At 39.8% G+C, this 27665-nt stretch overlaps 1 protein-coding gene and 1 long non-coding RNA gene across 3 annotated transcripts; both read right to left on the bottom strand.

Moving 5' to 3' along the window:
• Positions 1–5504: 5504 nt before the first annotated feature.
• Positions 5505–9773, bottom strand: LOC140003561 (uncharacterized). Its single transcript, XR_011812448.1, has 2 exons — positions 9481–9773; positions 5505–7965 (listed from the first exon to the last, which is right to left on the bottom strand). It is a non-coding gene; the product is annotated as an uncharacterized lncRNA (long non-coding RNA).
• A 2981-nt stretch (positions 9774–12754) lies between these two features.
• On the bottom strand, positions 12755–26394 carry LOC140003560 (RANBP2-like and GRIP domain-containing protein 8). Of its 2 annotated transcripts, XM_072044272.1 has the most exons (9): positions 26064–26394; positions 21982–22049; positions 21353–21464; positions 20224–20376; positions 19283–19340; positions 16961–18127; positions 14950–15140; positions 13695–13850; positions 12755–12890 (listed from the first exon to the last, which is right to left on the bottom strand). In XM_072044272.1, exons 1-6 carry the CDS (start codon positions 26136–26138, stop codon positions 18021–18023), a joined length of 573 nt encoding a protein of 190 aa, XP_071900373.1. In that variant the 5' UTR covers positions 26139–26394; the 3' UTR covers positions 12755–12890; positions 13695–13850; positions 14950–15140; positions 16961–18020. The 2 variants fall into 2 exon arrangements, with proteins under 2 accessions (XP_071900373.1, XP_071900372.1); XM_072044271.1 differs by lacking the exons at positions 12755–12890; positions 13695–13850; positions 14950–15140; positions 16961–18127 and having other exon boundaries at positions 18231–19340.
• Positions 26395–27665: the final 1271 nt, after the last annotated feature.

The raw sequence follows: 27665 nt of genomic DNA, 5'->3' as shown, positions 1-27665 counted from the left end.
TAGGCAAACACCTTCAGGGTCGATTCAGGCTTGTGTTACCGTTCGGCCTGTCAGGGTGATCCAGCTCCTGGAAAATGAATCACAATTTTATATAGGTTAAAAAAAAGGTTCTTATGTTATTTTCTCAGGACAACCTGACCTTAGTGTGGGAGAAGTCCAGTCGAGGCCCTCTCACTCGGCAGTCAATACCCATAGGGGTTGCCTCCCTCGGTAGACCATACACACCACAGTGGAGGGTCCTGCCCTGGTCTTGCCTTCTCCCTTTCCTCCCTTCAGGCTTGTCCCCTTTATTTGGCATCCTTAATTCATGCAGAGCCTTGTTGCCAGAATATTAGTTCTTCCTTAGCTTGAGTTTCAGTTTCCCAGGAGTGGACTCAACCCTCCGAGTTTCAGTAGTTACTGGTCCTTTTATTCTGGATGCATGGGTCCCTTTCTGCGGTTCTCACAGCTGTTTCAGTAGTCAGTAAAACAAGGTACAGTCCCTCACATCGAGGGTTCAGTGATTCTTCCCTCCCGTGGCTGCTTGTTGAAACACTTTCTTTTTTATCTTCTGACAAGTTAAATAACAGTTATCTAATTTGCTTTGCCGTATGGCCCTTTCCAGGTTCCTGTAGCAGGATTCATCTGATAGCCTTTCAGGTTGATACAGGTTGACTACAGATTCAGGTTGACTACAGATACCAGGGTTTTGGCATTCATCACTATCTCCACAGTTTCCCAGCTGGACAGTCACATTCATTTTTGTTGCATTCCTTCAGGGGCTCATCACCCCAGTCCTTGCAGTCTCTCTGTTGGTTACACTATTGATATCTATGCACACAAAGTCAGATTCAGTACACATCTTCTTCACACAAGCACTCTCATCACTGCCATCTGAGCAGTCTTCACATTTTACTCTAGCACCATTGGCAGCAGTGCACAGTCAGGCGAAGGTGAGCAGCAGGCAGAGCACCCAGCACCCCGCACCGTCACCTGTGTCACTTATACTACTCCTATTACCCATGCTGTTAGTGTCAGTGGCATCCTCCTTGTACCGTTTCTGTCTTTGCCTCCCCCCTTTTCTTTTTGTCACTGGCCATTCACCACAAATGGATGAGACACATGATTACTAGTTAGGAAAGAGAGTGTAACGTCTGCTATACGGCTGCAGGCAGTGCCAGCTGCAACCTTAGGTTTGTGAAAGAGCCTGCCGGTGGTCATTTGGCAGTGTGATCTGCGTCTCTGCACTCCTGCCCTGCAATAGAGCTAAGTCATCATTAGTAATAGTTATAACACCGATCTGGGGACGAATAGTCTTTTTTACATTGCAAGATAAACCTTTTATAAAAAGAATGCCAGAGTGAAGCAGCACAGCCGCTGCTGCCGCTGCCTCCATGGTTACGTCAGACAGGCTGCAGGGTCCTGATGTCCGCCCCTCTGCTCTGTGCCGACTCGCCTCACGGTGAGGGTCAGCTACCGGTGTCCACTGACGCCTCTGGTCTCCCGTAGCAACTCGATCTCGGATGTTCCGCAATTACTTCAATTTCCCCGTGTTTTGCAGCTTCTGTCAGGTCTATTCTGTGTCTCTCAGAGCCATCCGTGGCTCCGCAGCGTCTCTCAGGGCTCTCTCCGTCCAGCGGTAGTCCCTCCGTAGTGTCTCGGGTCTCCCAGCACTGCTCTGGTCTCGGCCTGTTCAGGTCTCAGCGAGTCCAGGTCTCGCCCTGTGCGGGCCTCATATGTTGCAGGAAGCATGTCATATCATGCTCCTGCCTTTTTCTTGTCACAGTCAAAACATTTAAGAGCAAAAATAGGATACACAAGATACACCGGGCCCATATATTAGGCACCACCACTCAAAACTTGGATAAAACAGCACTTCTTTTCAGTCTGTCAAGCACTTCGTTCGTCTCTGCCCACTCCCCTTGCGGAGAGTACGGAACAACGGATCGGAACTCTGCACTCGCTTTGCAGCAACGCTGCGTCTCACTCACACAGCACCATCGCACACGGAGGCCTCCAGCACATCTCATTCATACCACAGGAATATAATTTAGAATGATAACCAACCAAACAAGTATTGTGTCTGACTGTGTTCTTCGTGAAGTGACTTGTAACACTTTGTTTCAAACCCTTACATTTACACAAATACTTTCAACACAAAATACATACATAAAAACACATACAATTATTAACACTCCAGTTAGTATCCCTCCAGCAGCCGAAAACATACCGTTTGTCTGCAGTTTCAGGAGATCCTTGCTCCTGCGGTGAGCAGCCGAGAGTGGAGTCCCCTCCGAGCAAAAACGCTCAGGGTGCACCTAGGGGCGTCCACGCTGCAGCCGATCCCGCAGCCGAGCAGAGTGTCTCCTGCCTGGCTCACCAAAATGACTCTCAGAAAGCTGACTCCACAATCAGTAAGATTGTAAAGTAGGTATGTTTACTCAGTGCCGTGCAGCACGGGGCGGGTAGTCCCCCCCAAAGTTGTGCAGGCCTAACGTTGCTTTAGTAAAAAGTTACATATACATAAACATTCCTATACACACACATAACCTGTCCCTTTGTGAACACTCCTCCTTATCTTAGGCCCCTTGGTTAAAGTCTGAACCATGAGGTTGTTTTTGATCTGGTTCTCGGGGTCCGAGAGGCTCCTGTTATCTGGTGGTATAAGCGCAGCACAGCACAGTAGCACATATTCATTCTTAATCAATTGCTCTCTAATTTCTAATTCCAATGTTTCAGCTTGCTCTTTTCTGGATCCACGGGTATTCTACTATTAGTGTTCAAAGCCTGACAGACCCCGTCCTCCGTGGATCAAAATACAGGGGGTCTTAAGGGTTCTTTTGGTCATTCTGTCATAAAATACTGGATCATTTTTAATTTACTCTTTAATTTTCTGGGGCCCCTATTGTTCCAATTTCTAATCATTATTCATATTGGACCTTTTGGTCATATATCTGGTAATTTGCTCCCTTTCTGGTCCTTGGTCTTCGATTTTATCTGACCCATCCGGGAATTTTACTAGTGGCAATTCTCACAGCCCTTGGTTGCCCAGTGAGAGTGTCTTGCAGGGGGTTTAGGACCTATCACCCACCCACGTATCCCTCTTCTCACCAGTCCAGCCCCCCCGACAGGAGATTAGAACCAGTGAGAAAACAAAAAGACCTCCACGCTGACTTTAGAAGTCTCAGTTACACTCTCACACACAAAAACTGGCAACCGTACCCTTACCCAACCGGACGGTATCTTACGAATCAGTCGTCTTCGTCCAGACTCCAATCGGACGGTATCCACCAGCGTCTCTGCTGTCTTCGTCTGGGATCGAACCAGACGGTATCCAAACGACTGTCGTCTTCATCCGGTTCGATTCCGGGCACCGGAATCCAACCGAACGGTATCCAAACGACTCTGTCGTCTTCGTCCGGATCTTCGCGCGCAGAATTACGGGCAAAAAATAGCCGGCAACAAGGGAGCTCAAAAAAAATCAAATTCTTTGCTTACCTTTATTCAGGTTCAGGATGGCATTAGTCCCGATCTGACTCAAACAGGAGCCACCAAATGGTGGGGCACCTCTCCTAGATTAAATCAGAATTCAGGAACTATAACCATCCCGGACGAGCCCCCAAATTGTTATAAATGGCTCAGGATTCAAATTAGGATTAAATAAAAAAAATAGGATTTATTAAAAGAATATAAAGGAATAGAGGTAAGCAAACAGCGCTGGGTGCACCGGGAGTCTCCGCTCCACCAGGACGCACACCAGTTACATCAAGCAGCTGATTTTCATGCGCCTAGACTAATACATATTCATTACTACTTCTAAAAAAATAGATTATTATAATTAGCTTCCGGGGTCCAGTTCCTCCTACTGGAGCATGCGCATCAGTCTCCTCTGGGGGTCTCTAGGGGTCTTTCATGCTGAAGGCTCGTAGTCTTCCTCTCACCCTTTGTACTTACTCGGCACTATTCCAAGTTTATGGAACACTCTCTGTACACTCTCCACAGGTCTTGTCTCCCAACCGTCCTTCAGCTTCTTTTTTCTTCCTCTTAATCTCTTGGCCCCCCTGGCCAGATACCAAGGATCTCATAACAGTCACCAGCAGTCACCAGTTATTATCAGTTGTTCTGAAACTCCCAAACAGGTTGACGACTCACGAGCAATTAAAACATTCTTTCCCAGCTATTTACACTCATCTACATAACATCTATAGCAGTGTTAAATCAATCTCGAAGAAGACAGAAAAAAAACCCGTAACTGTTAGAACTAGAAGTCAGGAATAACAAAAGCAAACAGGTTCACAAATTTAAGGAGTGTTTTCTGAAGACGTGATAAATTGACTGGAATGAGGGGGAGACTGGGACACACTGCATCTGCGGTTCAAGAACTAAATTGCCAGTGCAGGGCCCAGAGGCAGACAGGATTCAAACAGAATTATTCTTTATGGACACGAATTGGAGTTCTTAAAACATTCCTCACATCAAGAACTATGCTTTCTCTTGACTAAATGGTATTTACATGTAGTACAGTGGAAGATCAAGGAAAACCTGTAAAAGGATTTCCCCAGTGAGAAGCAAGATTTTAGAAACAGGATGTGTACAGAAAATCCACAATAACATCGAGGCAAATACAGTAATGAACTACTACAAAACCAAGGATAAAAAAATTAAAGAATATTTCAAGGTTCATTTCTTAAGATTTATGGCACCACCTGTGAGGTTGTCTTTTAATTAAACAAATTAAAAAATCTGGATTTCTGAGTACACTTTATTTCCGATGAAAAATATGATTTAAATTAGAGTATTTTACAGGAAGTTTTTTTTTTTTTTTCCCCCAGAGTTCAATTTTGTTCCTAAGAAAAATCAAACAAAACCCTCAGTTTTGTAAATAACTAACTCTAATGTAAGCAACAGTTTAGTGTAAATACCTGCTTTTATAAATGAAACAATCCCATTAAATAATGCACATCAACGGAACTCAGCAGCATTCTACCACTGACATGCTGAAGGTCTTTGTTATAATAAATTAGTAACCAGTAAGCAACAGAAACCTATTCTGTAAAGGTTAACATTCCCCCAAAGTCTTAAATGGCTCAAGACTTTAAACCGTGTGTTGTTTTTTTGTTTGTTTTGTTTGTTTGTTTTGATAGAGATGAAAATTGACAAAACTGAAATTTAAGTCACATACAAAACAATTTTCAGAGGACATTTTTACCAAGTAACTCAGCAAAACCGAAGGTCAGGGGGAAGAAAAGAAGGGTTTTCTTCTAAGCATTCTCGTCATCTAAATAAATGAGGAATATATGTTCTTTAGGCTAGTTATTTTTTAGTTCATATTCTGAACTACACAGATATATAGGCAAATTGAGAGATTCATCTTACATATCTGTGACAAACATTTTAAACATAATTGCTAACAATGAAAGTCCAGCATTATTTGTATTGGAGCAAATGAACGTCAAAACAGAGATGCGCTTTTAAAAAAAGAGAAAGGTCCCCAAGTTCAGTGATCTAATGGCAATTAACAGAAAAACGGTAGTAAAGGATTACTTTATTTCGGAGACTTTCTGTAATATAAAACAAATCCTTTCCAAAATCGAAATGTCTAGCTCGCGATTCTGAAGCAATGCAGCCAAAGTATGGAAAAAGCGTTCATTACTGCAGTCTTCCAGGAAAATCTTTAAGTAAACTGTAAAAGAAAATAGTTAAAAAGTTTAATCACAGCACTTGGCTCATGGAAAACTAAATCATTGATTTATAGCTTTTGAGGGTTTTATATGCGCCTCATGCTGTGCAACCATGAGAACAATGTACTAACTGGGTATATTCTAGGCATGTGATGCAAAAATCAGGTAAAACCGCGAACAAAACTCACCCAAGTTCCTAAGAATTCTGATATTACCAGCACTTGTGGTATTAAAACAAGGCCTATTCCCTTGAGAACAAAGGAAAACAGGACACTGAGCAATTTTAAACTCAGATAAAAAAATCTCATCTTCAACATGTTTATTCAATGCTCCTTTTCTTATGATGACATGAGGAGAACACTAAGCTATGCTAAAAAAACTGACAAGGAAATATTTTAAGCTGCTGCAAAATGACGTACGGAAATAGTACATGTAGACACTGATGACTAGACAGCTTTTCATTATCAAAACTGTCACCGTACCGTTTCAAGACAGGCAGAATCGTAATTGAGAGGTCAGAGTTGGATAAGAACACCTGAATATCAAAACAATTCCTGTAAAATGCTGGATAATTTTTAAACATGGCCATATAGTATAATCTTTTCTATTTATCCTGCTCCCCAAAACTTAGTCAATTCAGAATAAAGCAAAATCTGTTCCCTTGTGTTATTTCACTCTTGATTCTAATAGTACAGGCTGATTTAGAGCAACACCATAAAGAACATAAGTACCGATTTAATAGGTCACAGAACTGAACACATTTGTTAGGAATCCAACAAAACAAGTCACTATTCACTGCACTCTGCCCTTAGCGTATAAACACACTTGGTATGCCCCAGGATATAGTTACTTCGAATATGCCATTAAATTAATAGTTATTGTAATATTATTCTACTTTTACTGTAGAAGAAGGAGGTCCTACAATTTATTCCTATAAATATCCTTAAATATCCAAAAATGCCTTAAATTCCTTTTTGTAGGTGTAAACAAATACCATATTCTGCTTACTTGGCCATTTCTTTGCTGGCTTGTTCTTACTGGTCTCAATAATACTGTATTATTTTATTATTAAAAATACCGGTCTTAAGGTATCTTAAAAAAAATTTATTAATATATATACACACACATATACATACAGATACACTGTAAAATGTTTTAACTGAGAGGTTTATAAAACAACATAAAAAATACGCTGAGGGAATTTTACCATAAAGCAGAAGAGCCAAAGTGGAAATAATACCTCAAGTTTCACAAAGTTCAATCACATGAAAGCAAACTGATAAAGACATGCATTTAAAGAGATTTTTCCTACATTGTTTATCTATTCATTTTATATATTCATTTCAAATAAGCTTTTGCAGAATAGATTTTAAATCATCACAAATGTACAAAATAAGCATATAATTTAAATGCCTGTCTATCTGATGAACTAGAAGAATAAAAACTGTGTATTTTTACATATTTTTCTGCATCATCTCTGCACAGATTTTGTTTTTATTAACTACTGTAGAAAAACTAACTTGGAATCTATCCGGTCAGGATTTGACACAATTTTAAATAATCTGCAAAAGCCTCCCATAGGAGCCATAAAAAATTGCAGCATTTGGTAGTTACATTAACTTAACTTCATTGGTAGACTGTAATGAACAATGAGCAATTTATCACTGTTGACAGAACTCATCTGAAATTTACCCTCAAAGTGATCAGTCACTCACAGCATCAAGTCTCACCAGCTATTGTCATTCAGAAATTTCTGTTTTATAGCTAAAGCTCTGTCACCTCAGAAAATGAAGACTGTCAGGAACACCAGCTTGAAGTTCATGTTTTAACAAATTAACCATTACGGTTTTGCCTCGTTTCTAATTGCATGTGGATCTGCCAGGAGAGCGGACCAACCCAACAGAGTGATGGAGAGTTAGCTCGTGGAAAAGTTACATAAGGACCACAGAAAAAGAACCAGTAACTACACTGAACAGCTTGCTGATGAGCTGCTGTCTCTTACACAGTCACTGGCAAGATTGGAACCATTTGCTGAGTTTAACTGATTCTCGTCGTCAACAGCTGGGCCTGCTAAGAGCCAGTGGTTATAGCACAACGGAGGGCAGGCGAGGTAACAGTCAGTGCAAGGCCCCTCGAGTGTGGATGCCTTCGTGGGTGACCCCGAGTTAAGAGAGCCCAAGGACAGGTCCAGCCCATCACCCAGTACATGTTGACCTCAGGATGGTATCAATTGTTCTTCAGCTTCCTAGATGTGCAAGACCTTCACGCAGCTATGACACAGGATGTACGGGAGGCCACCCTCATTCTTAAATGACCATCACAAACATACACACACAAAAAAAAGCAATAAAAAAGGTTAAAAATAGAACAGGATTCCTTATGTCACAGAACTAAGTTGGACTGAACAGAAGTTTACAAAGATCAGAAAAGACCAGAACAAAAACCTACACCTTGGAGGCCAGGAACTACCTTTATAACAAGACAGACTGACAGGATTCTGGATGTGAAACACCTGAACCAAACAGGGATGGGGTACATGAAAAGCTGCGTGCCAATAAAGATGAACAGCAATAAGACTATTAATTCTAATTTGTCATTAAGATACTAGGTATAGATAGGAAACAGATGGTACCAATACCTGAACGGTTACATTTGACATGCAACAAGGTTACAAGCAACATGGCAAAATGTGAACTTGTCACAATTTATCTCCATTATTCTTCCAAATCTAGGCATCCAGCAGATCGAAATGACTACTACTAGATAACAGAACATGTACTGTTAGTGGAATTTTTCTTCAAAGTAATGTCAGATACCATCAACCCTGCTTAGGTTTTTCTTTCCCAGTTACTATACCGATCAAAATTATGATGATTAGAAATACTTTAGTGTAAAAAAAACAAATAGATAAACTAACCACACGGTCTGAAAGGATGAAAACAACATCAGGTAAATCTTTCTGCCACTTATCTCACTACAAAATGCCTTCTAACTCAACGTTGTTCCATCCCAAGTCAAACACGCTTTCTGTTTTTGCCCCTATAGTACATGGTAACAAAATACCCCAAGCCAACAATATACATTTCACAAATAGCAGCAGTCCCTTCTCCTTCCCTTTTCTGTTCCAAAAAACAATGAATACTTTTTATTTTAAGAAAATTAACAAGGATTGTTCCACATGACACTGGAATGGCTCACTACTTGTGTGTTCATCCAGATTGTTATCAACTGATTCTTTGCCTGTGTCACCTGGAAAACCACTGTGAAGGAGACTATTAACCCTTTTATAGGACCACACCACAGTACAACTCATTGAAACATAACCATCCCTTACAGATGTGCCATTTCCAATTACTTTAAAGTGAAAAATGGCTAGGGGTGAGCTGTTCACATTAGGGGGGTAAAAAAAGATAAAAGTTTATTTATTTATTTATTTATTTATTTTATCTCCACCTGCTAACAGGATTTCATGAAATGGCTGCCCTGGCACAGCCTTACTTCAAAAGAAAATTACTCATTGGCAAAACATCAGCAAGGTAAACCAGTGGAATAAACAGAAAAGCTAAACTAAACATCAAAAAAAATCACACCACTAAGAAAGCAACCAGGACAAGATGTAAAGCTTGGATGCTGACAGTGAGAAGAGACGGACAATTCAGAAACATACTTTATATCTCTAATGAATTTAAATGACACAAATGAATGCTAATGCTAGATCAGGTTATTTATAGAGAAGCAGCACGTTATTTTTGATTTGGTATTTATGCTTACCTCACCTACTTTCATCATAACTTTGTATGTATTTTTTTCAATTACTCACTTTTATCGTTGTTCATGGCCATCTCAACTAATGCATTAAGTGCAATAAAAAGGAGACATTTTTTGGATATAGTTAAGTGGCTTAGTATGATAGGCACACATCGGTATTGCAAAAATAAGATCTTTCCTTCATCTGTCTTCAAGTCCACGCAAAGGGAACGAAATGCCTGAGTCAGGTAATTCACTGAAAGATAACAGAAAACAGGGAATAAAAATTATGTAATCACAGTTCCATTAGATGATCACAAATACATGAATATTTATCCTAAGAGTTACTGTTGCAGATATATACTAATTAAAAAAAAAAAAATGGCTGAAAATATTAATTTACTTATTTGTTTAAATGCATCTTCTGCCTATTTTTATTCCTTACAAAAATTGTTGTGAGTGGAAAAAAAGACAAGTTACAACTCACAAATTGAGCAAAATATATTTGCAAATATAACACCTTTCTAATCTCTTCCTTAAGAGAGAAAAGAAATCACAAGCTGCATAGTTTGGGACTATATTGGTTTCAACATCTGGGAAGCCTCTAATAAAGGAGTAAAAGGCTCATTCATCTGAATAACTGCAATTACTGCCATGACAGCAACTATTCACATTCCTTTCCATAAAAAGCTGTAGTTTAAGTTATATATGCATCCACGTTATATATGCATCCATTTTGGAGAACACTAAATTATTCAGAGAATTTAGATTAAGTGAATCAATTCAGTTTTCTTAATTTCATGATGTCAAATCTTCCTCAATATCTTGGAATAGCATTGATCATCTGGAGCACAGAAAATTAAGAGTAAGGGGAAAATTTATCACATAGCAAAAGTTTAATTACAGTGCCATCTGCTGGATATTAGCATCTTGAAGGGAACAGGATATATATGTTTAAACTGAATGTGCTGCTTTGTCATCGCTAGATCATTAGACATGTGGTCAGTGATGAAAATTCATACACGGTAAGTTTCAACATAAATTTAACAGGTAATTTTTTTCCATGTTCTATAGGCTCGCAGTAAAAACCGACCATGAGAAGCTAAACTGATTCATTCTGATCAACAGCTTTCATCTGCTTATAGTTAATCTCTGCAATAAGTACTTTTTTTGTATTGTAATTCATTTGCATCATTTTCATCAAACATTTCTAGAAATGTGAGTTTCAATTTCAGGGTAATCATGCTTCACCAAAATATTCTGACTGAAACTATATGATACTGAAATTGAAAATACACTGATTCTTCCCTCCAACAGCTGAAATACTGTATTTGTTTATTAATGGTGACAGGGTGGTCTTCCAGAATGTTTAAATCCTACTTATTCTAAGTACTACCAGTATAAATACTGCACAGGTCAGTATTTTTGTCATCACTTCAAAGAAAACGTTTTTTGTCTTTTCAGGCCCTGTTTGTTTTTAAAGAAACTGCTGCTGAGAAGAGATACTACGGCATCCTGGAAATTGCACAAGTGGAGTAACTCTCATGAACTGAAGCAAAAGTCACTAAGAACTGCGATATCTCCAGACAAGTACGACCTCGTTTGCTTTTGCCTGTTAACAAAATACATTACTATACTGCATCAGCATATGGTAGCATTCTTCAATGCTGATAATGTTTATGGGTAGCCACTTGCAGTGACAGACTTGGTAGGAGAAAAGGGGAGACAGCAGAGAGGTAAGAGCTAGATAGAGTATGAGCTTTACATTAAACTTTGACAAAGCAATGAAATTCTAGAACTGTTCTGAATTTGCTACTGATTTCAGTTTACTGAGGAGCAATTAGCTGTACCATTATATGCAGTGCAGATCTTGACAAACAAATCACTGCTACGGTGATTGCTTGAGAGAATTACCAACATCTCTTTTCCCCTTTGTCACAAAATACGTTGATCTCACCGACATAAATAAAGCATATTAAAATGACCACACAAATTATGACATGAATAATAGCAAGGTTCATACTTGCTTCCCTATATTATGCTTGATCAGGTGGTAAAATTCAAATAAAACATCCTTTACTACTAAAGCATTACAGATGCTACAGTATCATTGAACTGCTGCATTTTGTACATTTGTTTTTTTGTCTGGGCACATACCTGAAAATAAGATTTAAAAAAAAAAAAAAAAAGAAAAAGAAAAAGATAATTTAAAAAAGACATAATAAAAACCAGAACTTACTTCGTTTTGCTGTTCTAAGCACAACCAAAGTTGACAGAAACCTCAAAGGCATAGAGGAGCTTTTAAAGAAATGTGCAGCTTTTGGTTTACTCCGTGTAGACTTTTTAGTCCATTTTTGCATGCTTCCCTTTTGTACTGCGCCTTTGAGAATAACTTCTGCAAGTCTCTCCATTGTTGCTGTCATGCTTGCATCCTGTTTCAAACAACGTGCACATTTAGCGTAAACATTAAAATACATGAAAATCCTGTCTGCTAAGTACGTATGTTCCCCTAAGGATTAAATATTAAATAGCAGATGTCGTGACCGTGTATTGCAATATAGTCTGTACATGGGATACTACTTTGCGTTCCACAAGCAGTTGAACAACATTAGCACAGGGCCTAGTCAACACACACTTCACAAAGAAACAAGGTAGTCAGGGCCCCTGATATGCTGACATTATTTAATTTGCCTCTGGTTCCAGAATAAAGTCAGTTCAAACTCAGCTTTAATCAGTGCTGCCTACTACACTACCCTCTTTTGTGAAGATGCCTGAAGCTAGGTCCTACAAAAGCGTTTACAGAACTAAGGTCTAAACATGACCCTTAAGAATACTGTACAGGTAAGATGTATTGGACTTTTCAAAAACCGGTGCAGAAATATTACTTCAGAATCAAACTTAATAACAAGCTCATTTAAAATACCTTCTCATTAGCACTGGAACCACCAGCTTAGTTCTATTCAGTTAGACACTGAGTAGAGAACAAAGAAATCAAAATACCTTTGCTACTTTGCCACACGTTGCCATCAATTTCAACAAATCTCATGCATAAAGCGAACAAAAATATATTTCTTTTCCTAGTTCACAAGTTTTGTAAGCACATATGGAAAATACCATTTCTGAGATGCTACACACTACTGCAACAAAGATCACATATGTGTGCAAAAATATGTTTACAGACACGGTGCAAAATATTACAACGAATGTGAGAAAGTTAATTTGGTGAGAATTAGTTTTTCATTTGCTATGTATCTGTGGTAGGCATGTATGCTTTGCAAAGACAGCAAAGTTTCTTTTATATATACTCCCTGAAAATATCTACTTTTCATACTCATTTATAATACAAAATATCTCCTGGGAATTTACCTGACTACCAGTGTCTATCTGCCTTAGAGACCAGTAGATAAATTGAATCACAGACATATGTAGTTTAGGATCCACAAATGGCATCCACTGGAGCTGTCCAGTGACCATAGGCAAAAGCTGTAAAAATACAGAATGGCAAAGTTACGTGCAGTATACGAACTTACAGTACAAGCTAACCACAAGTAAAAAGCAAACTAAGCAAAACTAAACCAAACTAAAATCAACGTATTCCCGGAGTTTAACAGACTACATGTACAAATACTCACTGGGCAGATCTGGTACAGGTAACAGAATTATATACTGAATTTACATTTTACACAGGTTTACACAAAAAGTGGAAAGACATTGTGTGAGCTCAAGCTCTGAAGTCTAATACCAAGGGCTACAAATTTTAGATAGAATAATAATTAAACAAACAAACAAACAAACAAACAAACAGAAAAAGCAGATTTCCTGAACGCTTCACTGATTTCCAAGCCTCGGTATCCCAAAAAAGCGTTACAAGTATAGCACGGTATCATCTTTTATAAGACATAACTTGAACTTTTAATACCTAGTATCAGCACTAAAATACTTTAAATTAGACGTGTGTATCTCCTTAGGAAAAAGGAATTACATACAGTATTACAGATAAAACACGAGATAAATTATCAGCTGAGAAAGGTGACTTAAAATAGAAAGACAGGTGGAATCTCAAGGTCAGACTGCACACTACACATTTCCTTAAAAATGATCTGTATAAATATCTGTATGAAAAATTATCTATTACATCTCACTGTTGGAATTAATACTGATGGATTAACTGCTGTTTTCTTTTAATTCATGTATTCAAAGCGTGTGTAAAACAGGCAGACCTGTTACACTCAGAAATAATACAAAGAATCTTAACATTTCAACTTAAACAAATTCAAATGCCTTTACCTTCATACAATTTTCTAGAGTGTAGTTTTCTTTAGCACACTGAGGTTTCTCACTGCCCTCTCTCTCTTCTTGTATTTCTATTTTGCTAAGGTGTTGGTCTGAGATCCAGTCCATAAGAATAGTTAAGGGGTCGTAAACTTTTGAAATCCGTAGTAACTGTAACACATCCACAACATCAGTTATTTCAGTTTTCAAGTCTATGATTTTCTAAACCACAATACCAATAGACTAAAATATACGAGTACATTAGTAATACGCACATGCTTTATTTTGTGCTTAAACAAATGTTTATGAAAGCCTTGGGAAGAGATTTTCACATACAAAATCACTCTATTTTATAATTCTAACTAAATGGATCATAGGAGAAAGAAAATATTTAATGATCTGTGCATGATCCTCATTTTAATACATTTAATACACTCCTTTGCTTTCTTTCATACAATCTACTTAGGCTAAATTTTAACTGTGTAACTAGCATTGTTGGAAGAATAAAGATTTCGTGAAATTGTCATTCTGTCCCTCTGCTACAACTGTACAGAAAAGCTCTGTGAAAGGTATCCAGACGTTCCTGAAGACAAACTACACGAACATCTCTCTAAAACCTTCACAAGTTTTCTTGTATCTACCTTCAGACAACTGTTCTTCTCTTCACTCAGAATTCTAACTACTGATACTGCTCATATATCACTTGCGACTGTGAGAAAAGAATATGGGGCAAACTATAACCACCATTTAAATATAAGTAGCATACTCTATGGATACAACAAGCATCCTGATCATCATGTAAGTCCTCTATGAATACTTCAGTTTGCACAAAAGAGAAAGAGAAAGAAAGATTTTACTGAGACTAGGAAGCAGATGATTTTAATCATACTCAAGACCATCAGAACTGCAATTCACTGAAGGAGCAACGGTCAAAAGAGTTTAGGCAGCAATTTGCTTGTCAGCACTTAGGTCAGATTTAAGTCAAGTGAGAAGAAAACTTTAACGTTGTATTCTTGTGAACCACTGTCTCAGCGTGCCTTTAAGAACAGAGAAAATACTCCTTTAATTAACACTTTCAAAAATAACTAACTCTAAAGTCTTTAATACTGCAAAAGCTCTGAGAGACTAAATTTCATGTACTAGAAAACGAAGCAGAAAGTATTTACAACCATTCACACAATTCTTGTCTTAAAGAAACAAAATCAGCAATTTTGCAAACAACTTGTTCAAACATTTAAAATTGTTGACTGTAACTTGCAAAGCTACTTACAAACTTGACTGTACTGCTTGACTACTTGACTGTAACTCGTAAAGCTAGTAACAGGAAATAATTAATCTTGCCTGGGTTTTTAGCAATTCGTTATTTTCCCTCAGAGAGTTAAGCGATGACCTCAGTTCGTTATTTTCATCAGTCATTTTTCTCAAGGTTTCTCTCAGTTGGCTCATTTTTGTCTCATGCTGCTAGAGAAATATCAAATTTTAAAACGTGATTAACAAGAGAGTCTTTTTAGAAATAATTCTCAACTAAGTTCCATTTCAGTGTTAAAAAACAGGACAAACTTTCAAAGATCAAATTTGTAATTCTTCATGGTCCAATCTGCACATACCACCAGTAGTGAAGAAAGCAACATCCACACCACATATTAAGAAGAAATATAAAGAAAATGGGAGCCATGGTGTACAGCCTATGGATCTTGTTTTTTTTTTTTTCAGAAAATACCTAGATCTTCTCATTGATCCTCTTGTACATTCCTCAGTTAAGTCAGGTGTGGGAAAGAATTGTGAATGAAAACAAATGTCAAAGCTTTTGTTTACACTTAGCTCTTTTTTTTTTTTAGCATCCATTTTAACCACAAATATGCCCAATTCTCCCTTTTTTTGAATCTTTCAAATATTCTAACTATTCACTGCTGATAGTTAAGACGCTTTAGTTCACCTGTACTTAAACACCTGTCCTGCAATGTCCAGGAATGTATCCAATACGTGCTACATTTCATCGAATTGGAAAAAAATAATTGTGAAACTCAAGATAGTAATCTTTTAATATTTGTTATTATTATTAGTCCATAATATAATTTAATACCAGTACATACCATTAAAATATAAGCAAAAACAGACAAAAGAAACCGCAACAAAGGAAAATTGAAGCGACAATTACTTGTAACAGTCAAAAACCTGTGTGCCTTGAAAAAGAAACCAAGGAATATGTCTTTTTTCCCCTTCACTGGAAATTTGAAATATAATTAAATATTTTCCAGCAGATTCTGAAAAAAAAAACAATACTGAGGCTTTGAAGCCGAGTATAAAACAAATGTTTTCAGAAAATAACATTCCATTTCTCAGAAACCGTGAGAATCTTCTATGTGAAAATAGCTTTTTGTTCAGAAGTGTTGTCTTCTGCACTAGGAATTCAACCATCCACTACATTTTCTTAAGCCTCACTCTCAGACTGTTATCATGCTGCAAAAAGGACTTAAGCAGTAAATATAGAAATGATCTCATCAACAAAGAAAATGCTACAGATAGGCTCCAAACGGAGTGCTCAATTACTTCCATTGAAAAGGCCAAACCTTTAGAGTTAACCAAGCCTAGGAAAAGCTTGCCCAGCTTGGGATGGAACAGGAGCAAGGTGGCTTGAAATTGACCGTAAACTTTCAAAACAGTCAGGGACAGCAGAATTATAAGTGAAAGGTTTTGAGAGGAAAAAAAAAAGAATTAATATTCTCAATTTCTCCAAACCACATTACACAATGCTTTATAAGGCTTGCATATTTGGGGTTTTGACAATAATTTCACAGTTCTTCAGGGATTTGGCAATAATTTCACAGACCACAGGGCTGTTGTAGGTGGTGCCAGGATGTCTAAACCATCCAATTCCATTATCAAATCGGGTACCATCTGTATCATAATAAAGTGCATCACTTCATTCCTGCCAAATGTTTGTCTAGTCTGTTCCGAAGACCTGCAAATACTGGAAGCACCAGTCTTACTGACCTCTCTAACCCAGTGGTTAACTGCTTCATTTTAATCTAGTTTTCCCAAATTTCAACAGTAATCTGTACCTACACATCCCACAATTCATTGCACCATTCTGAACTGGAAACCACACCAAACTCACTAACAACAGTTTGGCACTTTTTATGCTAAATCTTTCATTTGGGGGTTTCAAACACTTTAAAGAAATAAGCATTATATCCAGCAAACATATGATGGCTTAAGAAAACTACAAGCAAGTTAAAATGCATGGGGAGCAATAAGAATCATTAAGTAAGTTGTTGTACCTTTTTCATAGTTCCAAGTACTGCCTAAACGTCTTCATCAGCATCTTTTATTGCAGCGAAAGCTGCTTCACATCTGTGAAGCAATTCTTCTCGCTCAACTAGAGCACGTTCTCGTCTCTCAAGTTCCAGTGCATATTTCTCCTGTGCTGAACGCTCCCTCTATACCAAGGAAAAAAAATGTTGAAACGCCTTCGAAACACATGAAATTACCGATTTATAGTGAACTAGAATTCTTTCCTCTGCAGATATGCTTAGGTTTTGTTTTTAATTATAGTGTTACACAATAGCTGACTAATTAGAAGTATCCTAATGGCCATCTACATTCAATTGGATTTGCGGCAGGACTGCTTGGCCTTCCAAAATGCAGAATTCAACTCTGCATGGCTGTTCAAGTAACAGCATAGACAATTAAAAGTAGGATTTTGTTTCCAGAAGTTTTGGATAATGCTATTATCTGTAAGACAAAAGAGTCCAGTGCCCTAAACACTAGATTGCTGTATTGTTTCTTCAGTTAGTGGAAAGCACCTCTAGGAAAGTGGTGAGAAAAAAGATACGCACAATTCTTTTCATCTTGGATGGTGCAAAAGACAGTCCCAGCAGGAAATCTAGCAGAAGCACAGAAGCTGTTACAGAATAAAACCAATGCAGGTTTGGGAGCTCCTTAGTTAGTGGCCCAAGCCTGCTGGTGGATAAACTATTGGGAGTCACCAGCAGCAGAAAAGTAAAGGCAGAAGGGATGGTCTTCACAGAAGATCAAGTCAAGAGGGCAAGTGCTCTTGAATGCCCAGAGTGAAGAGCATAGTTTCAGGTGCTGTCAGGAAAAGCAGTGCTTGCAGGTGTTTCTCTCCATGCCAACACCGCATCACAAGACACAACTCTTGGAATAATAGCACTGTGTTCAAACTCCCTTCAGCAGAGCAAATATCTGATCTAACCACTACCCATGTCATTACCAAGTCAGTGAACTAATTTAGGGGAAGAGGTGGATGATGACAGTGATATAGTTAGTAATTTCTGAATTCTCTGTCAAAAGTGAGAATCTTTGTAACATTACTGATCATTACAAAATGTCTGAGGCCATTACAGTTCCTACCTGGAGATTCTGACGGGCGACTTGCAGTTCGCTATTACTCTGACTTTTACCCAAATGGGATGGTAAGGTGTTATCTGTGGAGAAAAAGAACACACTTTACATTAAAAATGTAGTCTTAAATAAATAAAGACTGCTTATCCAAACCAGCGAAAGTGTATTTTAAGCGTTTACAGCGACCAGCATAAAGCAAGACATATTGAAATGAAAAAGTAATCTCCTAAAGAATTACGGAGAAATGCTCAAAGTTTTGTTCCATGACTTGTTTGAATCAATCTATGCACGGACTGAAACATGAGGTAGCCAAAGTTTCCTTTTTGTTATGGCTTCAGGAAAGTGATTAACTGCTGAATAGACCCGGACCTCTCCTATTTCCCGTTGAGTGAAACACTTCAGAACTGCAATTTAACAAATTGCTACTGAGTAAATTAAGAGGAATTTAGTTGTATACAATGAGAGTTGATGTACAATAGTCACAGTTTCTCTGTTAAGAATTTAGTTTAGAATAAAGAGAAGCCAGTCCACCATTTAGGGAACCTGAGCACTTTCATTTCTGATAAAGGCTGCCTCACACTCGACTCTAAAAATACTAATAGATACGCCTCTTGCTCGAATATTTAGTCCTACCTAACCGACTACATTAGCAATGAGCGTGAGCACCCATATAGCCCCAATGCAAATTCCTTTTTGTCATTCCTGGTCCTCCCTTGTTCTGTCTTGAAGACCCAAGTGTACATCTTTGGCACAAATGACGATAACACAAACATTACTGCCCATTGTTCCAAACCAGTATTAGTCCGACACTGCCATTATTACAGAGCTGAATTCATTCTTAGGTGGTTAGAAACATATTCGGAGCCTGTATTCATAGGTCACATAGGAAGACAGACCTGCCTTCCCATTGACGCTTACCGATGTCCAAACACAAAGAGCTAAACAGGCAGCAGCAAATGAAAATGGATCAGAACAGACTAGAGAACACAGAAAGGATAGAAGTAGGGAAGTATGTGATAGATTCTTAAGAACCAAGCATAACAATACTGCTTCTCAGCAACATGTTACAGCATAAATTGAAACTCCTTACATATTCACTCCTCTTTTGGAGTGATTAGGGCCATACTAGCTGTTCAGTGTTGCTATCTGTCTCTTACTGCAATACGAAGTATTTCTAGAAGAACCTCTGGTACAGACAGTCATGTTTATGCTGAGTTTCAGAGAGTAACGCCTCTTACCAACATCATATTTATGAAGTTCCGCTAGCGATGGTGCTTTACAATCCAGCAACTGCTCCTATTGAACATGAAGGCAACGCATTAATATTTCATCTTGCATGTGGGCCTTTTCAACAACTACATTAACAGACAACTCTTGCCTCCACCACACAAACTACATTACTTAAACTATTAAAGCTGAAAAGCTTCCAGTTATTACGAAGCTTAATGAAACACTCAAACATTTAAAATAGGGAAAAAAAATCAGAATTTGTCTCTTATGGATGGCATGTTCAGCTTGTGAAACCATTTGGTTCAAAGGCAGCATACCCTGCCACAGAATAGCCTGTCTAAAACAAACATCTTAAGACTAAGTGTCATTGCTGTTGTGTTACACAAAACTAATACCTGTGCAAAAGTCAGACTGTGCGACTGAAGGCTTTTACGCAGCAATCGAGAGTTAGAGCATTCCTTACTTTCTGCTCTATTTAATCCAAATTTAGAAAACAAACAAGCAGCATAGAGGGCAAGGAAGTCTGAGTTCTCAGGCCTGATACCTTCCTGCCAGTCACACAATAAATAGAGAACTGCCTACCTAGTCTTAACTTCTTGGATGTGACTACTAACATGATTTTCCTGCATTTTTGAAGACTGTCAACCCTGAAACCTTGACAAGTGTACGAAAGCCTGCAGTTGCAGTTTTCTTGAAAGCTAGACCGAAGTGTCAAATGGCAGAGAAATTAACATTTCTTTAAATAGAAGAATAGGAAATCTAGAAAAATAGAATACATTCTAGAAGAATTACATCTAAAGAATATTAATTCCATTAGATTTAATACTCAAGATTCTAAAATAATTTAGCCAGGAAGTTTTACAGAAGATGACACGGGAAAAGTGCTCCTCCAGTCAGACGCTAGAAGCTTCTGAACGTCACAGAACAGAGGTTGGAAATTGGCATTTACCTTCAACTTGTAAACAGCAGGGCTTCCAGGAAACAACTTAGCAGATTTTTCAACCCAGTATTTTGCTCTTTCATCAGTGACGGCATTATTGCACAGTAACTCCGCTATCTTCAGTACTAGATCTTTCTGCATTGGGTTCAACTCCACAGAACGCTAGTTTTCCCCATGCACGCACACCGGAAAAAAAGGCAGGAAAAAAAAGGTAACTTGATCTTGCAATCCACACAGAATGGGAAAGAAAATTATAACAGTCATTGAAAAGACACAGGTATTCAAATTAGACAGATCTATTAGTAAATACTTTTTGAATGAGTTAAGAAAGACCTCAGTTGCTAAATGCATCACTAGTCTACAGCACCCAGATACATCTGCTGCAACTCAAAAGAGCAAAAATTCAGAAAAGAAAGAATTTCCAAGGGAAAAAACGCAGAAGCCAGCTACTCTGCCCCCACCACCAGCTATACGCAGGCAGCTGGACTCTTACGTACCTTTAGTCTAACTCCATATAGACATTTTTGAAGAAATATATAATTAAGTCACACCCTACGACAAGCTGGGATGTATTGGCAACAAAACTTTTGAGCACATCCTCTCCCTCCCCAAAACCTGAACAAAGGCATTCTGATGGTGAATTTTTCATTGGGCAATCATATAAATAAATGTCAATTATGTTCGCCCTGCCCCATCTCACACCCCCCCAAACAAAACCCCCCAAAAAAGCAATAAATACGAACAACTAGAAAACACCCTAGGTCTAGTCTTCCAGTAGCAACTAGATTACTGCTGTCACCTGAGCCCTTGCTAAGAATCTGTCACTGCTGTCAAATTCCCTAATCCAAAGGGCAATGTAAGATATGGAAAGAATTTAGTAGCAGCTAGCACAAAGACCCAGTCTAGGTCACAAAAGAATCATCTTAAAAAAAAATACTGATGAAGCAAAACACATCAAATGAAGAATCCCCTCTGCAGTACGTCATATACACCTTTGGCAACAGAAAACATACATATTACACTTTTTCCACAAACATGTTTTCTTCTATGCATTTAAGAAAAGTCCAGAACAGAATGATTTTAAAAGTCCCTTTACAATGGATTAAAGCAGGACATCGGAGGTCGGTGGAGTACTTACCCTGTAACATCCAAAAGCTTCTTCTATGTTGTCCTCAGCTTCATAAATTTGTCCAAGAAATCTGTGTGCTCTCGCATCTCTCTTTTGCACACTGAGGTATGTAAATATATACCTATGGAGCAGGAAAAAAAGGATCAATATTCCTCAATAATACGAGTCCCTCTGTCCTCCCCCGCCCCCCCCCAGTGTCCACGGAAGCGGGGCAGGAATTTAACATGTGATACAGGAAATGCAGTCATGCTTGGTTCCAGATACCTGGTCTGGACCTTAAAGTACAGAACATTATTTTTACATGTACAGACGCTACTTATTTGCCACCAAGTATTGGTATTTACTAAAAAAAAAAAAAAAAAAAAAAAAAAAAAAAAAAGAGAAAGAAACTGTAACTGTAATTGCTTCATAATACAATGGAATAAAAGCCATTTCAAACAGCAAGTTTTTCAATATCACGTAACTAATTATCTAAGTTGCTGTTTTATAAAGATTTAAACAGCACTTGATACCCACATCTACTGCTACTGTAAAGCAGCATGATAGTGATCTTGATTTCTCCAGTCTACTTCATATTCACTTAGCTTTTCTAAAGTACTTTAGAGAACAGAATAGCAGAATACAGCAACGCGTATTACCTTTTAGCAAGTTCATATTCCTTTATTTCAAAATACAGCTTAGCGAACTGGAATCCTTTCAACGATTTCTGAACGGAAAACACACAACAAGCACATTTTAGATGTACAACACTTTCAAAGTAATTGCATAGGAAGACCCTTCTGATACTTTTTGAGAGACTGAATTTGATAACTAGTTATCAGCTCCAGTCCGCTCCTCATAACCAAAGTTTTGTTTTTGAAAGATGTGGGATTTGGAAAACAATGCTTTTCCTGTAACTGGCCAAGGCTACAAACGTGAAATTGAGGTTACTGGTGAAGCAAGCAACAAGCCTTAATACTTGTGACATTTCACAACCACTTCTTACTGAAGAGTGTAGAAGAAGTAGAAGAAGAGAGTCTGCTACATTTAAAGTACAGCCTGTTTTTTTCCCCCAATGTAACAATGTTGCAAAAAGAACCCCTAAAATCTGACAGAGTAAACAAAAAAGATGGTACTTAGTCCTGGTCTAGTACATATCACTCACAACTGTTTCAAGATAGGTAAAATGTTTTCTTCCCACCTAAGAAATCCCACCTACTCTCAGTTTAGAGCGTGGAAACACAGCAAAAACCATGGAGTTCGGGCCACAGGGTTACTGCGGAGCCTGCAGGAGGTGCAAACGAGGCTGCCACGTTCTGGGATATAACCACACAAGGCAGGCCATACCCCTTGGGGTCAGGGGCTGTTTCCACCCACAGTAGGGCTGCGCATACGGTCAGCGGAGCATGAAAAAACTAGAAGAACTGAATTACAATTTAAAGGAAGTATTGCTGAGAGTGGTCTCCCGAACCCATGGCACAGTCCGAAATCCCAACGGTGTTATCAGGCTAGTTATATAAACTTTTTTTTGGGGGGGAAGAGGGCTTCTCGTCATGAACACAGTAAGGACTGCATTCAGCTACTGAACTGCTACTGCACTGAATAACTACATACAATAATAACAAATAATAACAATCAAAAAGACCTTACCTAGCACTAAACTATAGGCTTGAGGTGAAAGCCGCATTACATTGAAAACAAGAGAGAAAGATGTGGTAGGAAGGTACGCATTTTAAACTCAGACAAGGTATTTTCTTTAGGAAAACCTCCTGACTGTGCCGATTCAGAAAACAGCCAGAAGAACCAAGTTGTTCATTACGAAGCAAACTGCAGTTTCTGTCTGAAACCTAATAACTAAAGTGCATACATAGGTTAGGTGTGTGTCTCCTTTAAATCAGGATAAGGAAGTATTTACATAGGCACAGGTAGAAGCATAGGGAAGAAAGGCTGCCTTGCTGCTTTTCCATCCATCTCAAACACTCATTGAAGAGAGCTGATACAAGTCTTAATAACATAGCCTTTATTGATGACACTGGAAAGATGTTTTGAAGCAACCAGTTTTCCATAAACAGGAAAGGAAATTTTGCTTGCTATGATGTAATTACATAAAATCTGTGTAAGTCACTAGTATAAAAAGGAAAAAACAAACACGTGTAGTTGGTAACACAGTACCATCAGGAATTCCTGAGCAACTGCATTTTCAATAGAAAAGGGAAAAATAAAACAGGTGTGCATGAACAGAACTCAACGGTATAAAACAATCAGGTGTATGTTATAAGGAATTCTGATGACTTGTGAACTCAGTTCTTGAGGATGACTAAAGAAATAGATCCTAGCAGGATCAAACCACATATATTTACACTCACAGTGTAAAAGTAATATTGCCAGTTAATTGAAATATGCATTTCCATTACTGTTCTAGACGTTAAAGAAGCTAAATTTAAACCTCAGGTGTTCACATTTGTAACAAAATTCCTCTTGCATCCTGAATAATTAAGGCAAAGTATGTTATCTTTTGAAAATACCTTGTATATAGTTTCTGCATAAAAATATGAAATAAAAATAAAACTATATATATATATTTAATGGAACACTGTTATGTATGGTCCAGCAGAACAAGGCACAAAAAGTGAATACAATGCAAAAGCATATATAAAAGTTAATGAGTTACTCTGAATGGAATATAGCAAAATTCAAGTAGTTCTGAGCATGCTCATTTCCTGCAGTAGGAATATAGACTTCATACAGATATTTCATGCTAAGTCCGATGTACAGATTCATCATGTAAGCACAAACGATCAGAAGCAGGTCATTTGTACAGTGACTGTATCTAGAAATAAGATACTTTTCAAACCATCTGAAACCAGGCTCCTTAATGAGACTATTTGACCTGAAATCTGGGCATGTTTGTTTTGTTTTGTTTTTCCATGAGGTGAGGTATGTTTGGTTTCTTGCCCTAGACACTTGAAGTTTTATATTCATGCTTAATCTGCACATCAATACTTTCATTAATATAAATGACACGCTGTGTCCGTAACATTGGACACATTTGCAAAGTGTGTCTTTGCCGGTATTCACAAGCATATTCTCCATCTAAAATTCCACAGAGATTACTGTGCACAGTGGCACACTTGTACCAATTCTACTGCATTATCAGGGTCTGAAACCTTTCAGGTGAGCTGATATTTAATTTAGTCTATAAGTGTGGTCTATTTATCAACAAATAAGTATACATGTACACGTACAGAGAATGGAAAATTTCAAAATATCTCAGTCTGATTGAAAGGCATGCATCATAATCTATTATCTCATTGCAGCCTCAAAGTCCCTCCCCACGAGTAAGATGTATAACATTTCCATAAAGAACAGGGAGAGCAGAAAAGTCTTCACTTCCTTCCCAAAGTTTCAGCTAGTTTCTTCAGTCTTTTCTTCAGCTCTAGAGGAAGCTTCTCATAGCAGGTTTTGCAGACAGGCTTCATATCAAATTCTCATATCAAACTAGAAGCTATTTTTAAATATGTATTTAAAATCCGAGCTCCCAACACCGGATCAAAAAGCAGGTTTTGTCTGTGAACTCCAAACTACTGGAGGTAGTTAGGCCCAACGATGCAAAACATGAATCAACGGTCTGCATTCGAAATACACTCAAATTGCTACTCCCCACCCCTCCCCCACCCCCAAGTGATCTATGTAAAACTTTAAGTGAATTTCAATGAAAACAGGCCTCCGCGTTTTCGGTCCATCTTTTCAGGTATCACTGACACGCCAGAGCGGACTCACGCTTGACGCCTTGCGGACAGGGATGAAAAGCAACCTCAAAAGAAACGCTTGCAGCCTTGGCAGACCCTTCCCTCCGAAATCAACACAACAAGGAAACCAGTAACTATTCCCTCGGTGGACTGTGCTACACAGTCAGCTGTAAGCATCGCTCGAAAGTCAAAACTAAACGCGTCCGGTGGCCTTGAGCACAAGAAGAGGAGAGGAAATATTTTGTGTCGAGGCCACCGGGGAGTATCAACACTGTGGGAACGTATCTGTGCACCTGGCGGCGATGCACTTGACGCTGTCTAGCCCAAACAGTGCCCAAGTCGAACCCACAAAGTCACAGGACAGCTTTGCTGCTGCTGCTGCTGCTGGGAAAGGCACCAACCAAAGGCACAGCCCCTGCACGCAGTCCCTACCGGATCACGCTTAGCTCGGGCACATTCACGCCGCTTCAAAGCAACTCCGAGCGGCAGGCCGGGATCTTTCAGGATTAGGGCCCGCTGAATCGCATCAGGCGGCTGAGCGTTTCCCAGCTAAAATGGGCACGGGTGGCGTTTGTCACCCCCGGGCCCGCTGGCTGACAGGGAGCGGAGCTGTGCGCCCCCAGCCCCCCTCGCTCGGCGCTGTCGCTTCAGCGAGCGGCCGGCCAGAAACCTCCACGGCGCCGCACGGAAAGGACACTGAAACTTGAAGGCGGCGCGGTGCTTCGTTTGTGAAGGAAAGTACCTCTCCCTCGCTCCGGCCCCGAGGAAAGCCCTGCTATAAAACCCCTCCTGTCCGTGAGGCGCCGCGGGGCAGGGGCAGGGGCAGGGGCAGCGGCAGCCCCAACCCTCCCCTCACGACGCCGGCCACCCCCCTAGCCCCCCACCCCACCCGGGACCCCACCGGGACCCCACCGGGACCCCACCGGGACCCCACCGGGACCCCCTCCGCCTCCCCCCCCGCCGGCCAAGGGAAGCGGCGAGGCCTCGCTCACCTCTCTCCGAGAAGCCGCAGAGGCCTGCACGGAGGCGACACAGCGCTCCACCTCGGCCTTGCTGCGCCTCAACATGGCGACCGCAGCAGCGCCGAGCCCGGCCGGGCTCCGCTCCGCTCCGCTCCGCTCCCGTGCCGCGCCGCGCCGCCGCAGCGGCACAAACAAACAGCTCCAGGCGGGGCACCGGCCGCGCCCTAGGAACGCCGCGCACGCAGCGCGCTACGCACACTGCGCACACTGCGCACACTGCGCACGCCCCCGCTGAATGCGCAGGAGCCGTTGCCACAGTGCGGGGAGGGGAGGGGCGAGGCTGTGACGCATGCGCGGGGCGGCCGCTGGGGCTCCCTGACAGGGCTTTAGGAACTGAGGTTGCAAAGGGTCCCTCAGAAAGTAGCTGGGAGCAGCCCTGAAGACGCGCAGGCTGCAGAGTTTGAGACACGAGCTGTAACTTATTCTTTCGCATTGATTGATTTAATTTTGTAAGCCGTAAGGCGGTTGCCCCGCGGCTTGCTGGAGGTGTGCCCCTCTCGCTTTTCTGCAAGTTCCAGGCACTTTGGTCAAATGGAGGCCACTGGGCTGTCCCCAAATGGTGTGATATCTCTGTGGACAGGCTGCGTTAAAAATTCATCCCCTCCTCAGTCTCTAGCGTCCCACTGACATGCACAAGTTTCCTGCTGGACCTAAGCACTACCCACATCTCCACAACTCCTCCCGCCTTTATAAAAAAAAAAATAATAATAAAGTATTGATTCAAAGATCGAAGCCAAAATTCCTTTAAGTGGTATAGTCTTTATTGCAGCGCTGGATGATGCACGGGGGATCTCTCCACCTATCGTGCATACCCAAAGCGGAAAGCAGTCTTGAATTTATACAATCAATCTCTCAATATTCTACAAGCGCCTATACATATGCATTACCTATCCCCGCCTTCCCTCGCTTCTCATGCTAATTAGCCTTTTGGCACCTTGCGCCTGCGTAGAGCCTCCCAAGAATTGTGGGCAGGGGTCTTTGGGACGTGGGCAGGGGTCTTTGGGAGGAAGACCCCGAGTCTTCCTCACAGTGTACTTTTCACCTTTGGTCAGGAATCTGCTGAATTGGCACGTTTCTTAATTGCGAGAGCTGGTTGTTGCCAATTCTTCCGTTTGTTGTATCTTTATAATGAATTCCAATGTCCAGTTTTGAGATTTATAGTCCTTACGTTTGTTTCTCTGTCCGTCTGCCGCTTCCTTATCATGAGTTCCAGTGTCTTGTTTCGAGATATACAGTCCTTGTCTGGGGATTGTCCTTGCCTCCCCAATGCCTCCCCAATACCTCCTTAATCAATCCCCCCTTTTCTTTTCCCATGCAAATTCTTTTGCATCAGATACTTTCATTATTTACAGTAACACAACAAAGCAGGCATCTAAACAACATGCACACAAATATTCCTAACACTGCTAATGTTATAGAGCAATGAACACTTGTTTCAAACATTGGAAATTGGGCAACCAGGAGGTTAACTTATTCCATATTTCACTAAAACTCCATGAAAGATCATCTTTACTGATCTCATGTAGGACCCTTGTCTGCTTCCATATTTCTTCCAGGTCGGTAGAGATCCTT

Source organism: Anas platyrhynchos, chromosome 13 (genome assembly GCF_047663525.1).
Source record: "Anas platyrhynchos isolate ZD024472 breed Pekin duck chromosome 13, IASCAAS_PekinDuck_T2T, whole genome shotgun sequence".
Taxonomy (NCBI): domain Eukaryota; kingdom Metazoa; phylum Chordata; class Aves; order Anseriformes; family Anatidae; genus Anas; species Anas platyrhynchos.
This window is presented reverse-complemented; position numbering and strand designations above follow the sequence as displayed.

What these genes read in the sequence shown, in the direction of transcription:
- LOC140003560 (XM_072044271.1), bottom strand. Translation starts at nt 26,138, where the DNA reads ATGTTGAGGCGCAGCAAGGCCGAGGTGGAGCGCTGTGTCGCCTCCGTG. An exon ending in CTGCGGCTTCTCGGAGAGAG is followed by an intron (nt 22,050 to 26,063) that starts GTGAGCGAGGCC and finishes TTTTCCGTTCAG; the next exon opens with AAATCGTTGAAAGGATTCCA. An exon ending in CTGCTGTTTACAAGTTGAAG is followed by an intron (nt 19,341 to 20,223) that starts GTAAATGCCAAT and finishes CATGTTCAATAG; the next exon opens with GAGCAGTTGCTGGATTGTAA.